General features: G+C 55.7%; 1 protein-coding gene across 1 annotated transcript in view; it reads left to right on the top strand.

Moving 5' to 3' along the window:
• Positions 1 to 599: 599 nt before the first annotated feature.
• Positions 600 to 2,759, top strand: part of LOC104542005 (telomerase-binding protein EST1A-like) — a gene marked incomplete at its 3' end in the record, with an annotated part of 8,161 nt that continues 6,001 nt past the window's right edge. The window contains exon 1 of the mRNA XM_010186179.1: positions 600 to 2,326. Coding sequence (XP_010184481.1) covers positions 600 to 2,326 — 1,727 coding nt within the window. The remainder of the gene's footprint in view (positions 2,327 to 2,759) is intronic.

Here is a 2,759-nt window from a genome sequence, read left to right as displayed (position 1 = left end):
TTTGCTGAAGTGTTTAACTGCGTGTGGTGCTGAGTTGTCCGGGCTGCGTTTAAGGAGTTTTTGTATAAATAGTTACAGAGAGGTGAGGATCGTGGCTGCGTTGTGAGCCGGGGGGGAAAAACGCGTCCTGGGCTCCTCAGGATCTGTTGGCAGAACGGGGAGGCTGCTGGGGAGGGCAGCACCCGCAGAGACAGAGACTCTGGCAGCAGGCAGCTGCTGCTGAAACCTGTAGCTCTAAAACTACGCCCGGTGCTTGCATACGCGTGCTGGAGTCTCGAGTTGTGCTTTATCTGTGGCTTTTTTCAGCTCGCTGGCCCTTTAAGGCAGAACTGTTGCAGGACGTGTTCCATAAGTGAATCAGGCCATTGGTCAGCATTGTTGTACTTTCTCATTTCCTACTCTTGCTCTGTAATTTCCTGTAAACCTTGACAGAGAATTTCAGACCAGCTCTCTTGAACCTGCCCTGAGGGCATTGGGCTCTTTGCCTTTACTCACTGTTTCTCCTTGAATGTTTGCACGATATGTTTTTTTTTTTCTTCTTGGCTGGCTTGTGGTGAGAATGAACTTTCTTCTGTCTTAATATTTTTTTTCTAGAAAACATGAAGGAAGTAAAGGAGCCCAGGCATCGCAAAGACAACAGACGCCCAGACCTGGAGATTTACAAGCCTGGCCTCTCCCGACTGAGGGGTAAAGTGGTGTCCCCAAAGCCTGAAGCCTCGGAGAAGGAGAGGAGCAGAGCTGAGGAGGAGAGCGTCAGTGACAAGGGCTCTTTGGGAGGAGGGCCTGCAGTCCCGGAGGATTTCAGCAAAGGTGATGGCTCTAAGCTGAATGGTCCTTCACAGGAAAATGAAGAGATAGGGACTAAAAGTGGTCCCCAGAGCCAGGAGAACACGTCTAAGCAGCCTGCTCCAGATGAGTGGTGTCCCAAGACCACGAGGAGAACCAAGAAGCCGGACCAGCAGATCTACCAGCCTGGGAAACGCCTGCACTCAGCTGCTAAAGAACCGTCCCTGCGGTCGGCTGCTGAGGAAGTCACCAGTAAGATGGAGCAGCTGAAAGTCGAGAGGGACGAAGACACTGAAAAAGCCACTGGAAAAGACAACAATAGGAAAACCAAATCGCGCAAGGAGGACAGAGAAGGGAGCCAGACAGGGGAAGGAGTGAAAGCCTCCAGGGGAGAAAAAGGAAGACGAACAGAGCGAAGCGACAGGATGAGAGCAGGCGACGGGGCGATGCAGGGGAAGCTGGGCTCTACCAAGCGCTACTCCCGCTCTGACAAGCGGTGCAGCCGCTACCGCACCTGCAGCACAAGCTCAGCTGGAAGCAACAACAGCGTGGATGGAGCCCCGCTCGTGGACGGGGTGGAGAGGCGGCAGGAGCGTGCCAGAGAAAGAATACGTCCCAGGAAGCAGCTCTCTGTGTCCTCCACCGACTCCTTGGATGATGACAGAATTGACGAGGCTGAAGCGTATGGCTCCAGCAGGAATTCGGACAAGAAAAGGCGTTCGGAGCAGAGTCGAGCTTCTAGGAGTGAGAATGAATGGAGCAGCAACGGCAGGGAAGTCAGAGGATCCTTTCGAGTCACTTTTGACAGCAAGACTATGAGCAGGGATATCAGTCTGGCAGATACAGAGAAAAAAAAGCCCCTGAAGGCGTTTGGGAGTTGCAGTGACTCAGATGCTTCGGAGGCGAGGAGCCAGAGCAGAGAGCCCCACGGGAGGGGCCGTGGGATCCTGTTCCTGCCTGCCAACACAGACCTCTCCGCCAGCACCGTGGGCTCCCCCGAACCCGGTCACCCCGGGCCCAGGCTCTTGCTTGGTGGGGCTGGGAGTAAAGGCCCCCGCAGCAGGGGCCGAGGTGGCACCGCTCGCCGGCTGTGGGACCCCAACAACCCGGACCAAAAACCTGCCCTGAAGAGCCAGACTGCTCAGCTTCACTTCCTGGACACGGACGATGAAGTGAGCCCCACCTCCTGGGGGGAAGCTCGCCAGGCCCAGACGTCCTACTACAAGTTCCAAAACTCTGACAACCCCTACTATTACCCTCGGGCCTCTGGCCAAGGCCCGCAGTATCCTATGGGTCCAAGCAACGGCGTGTACCCAGGAGCCTATTACCCTGGGTACCCCGCTCAGGCTGGGCAGTACATGTGTGGCCCGCTCCCCCCGACCCCTCTCGGTCCTGAAATGGAGCAGCAAATGCGGAACATGCAGCAGCAGGAGCTCAGCAAACTCCTCCGTGAAGCCGGGAACCAGGAGCAGCAGCTCAGCAATCTGCTTTCCAGAGACCGCATCAGCCCGGAGGGACTGGAGAAGATGGCCCAACTGAGGTTTGTGACTGTGCTATGTAACCGAGTCCTTTCCAGGTGCTACCAGAGGTGTTACCCAGGCAGTGGTACTTCCTGGGGATCTGGTAGGCTGGAGACGTTGATGTTGCAGAGACTGGGAGATGGGGCAGTGGCTCCGCAGCTTTTGATGTGCTGGGACCATTTGTCCTGTGCCAGCGATGTGTGGGTATCTGGAGGAAACTGCAGGTGAAGATAGGATTTTCCTGGGTTGGAGCTAAGCTGTGGCTTCTTGTGGTTGCAGAACACCTTGCCCGTGTCGCAGGGACACGGAGCAGGACAAGCACCCTCTGCGGCTCCTGGGTTTTTCTTGCTCTTGCTGTATTTGCTGGTGGACTTCTCCTTTCTTACCTGCCCTTATCAGGGTTATCTGTGCCTGATTTGCATTGTGGGCTTCAGGGGCAGCGACTGTCAGCTT

Source organism: Mesitornis unicolor, unplaced genomic scaffold, assembly GCF_000695765.1.
Source record: "Mesitornis unicolor isolate BGI_N332 unplaced genomic scaffold, ASM69576v1 scaffold44856, whole genome shotgun sequence".
NCBI lineage: Eukaryota > Metazoa > Chordata > Aves > Mesitornithiformes > Mesitornithidae > Mesitornis > Mesitornis unicolor.
The sequence above is the reverse complement of the archived record's forward strand: the minus strand, read 5'-3'. Positions and strand labels throughout refer to the sequence as shown.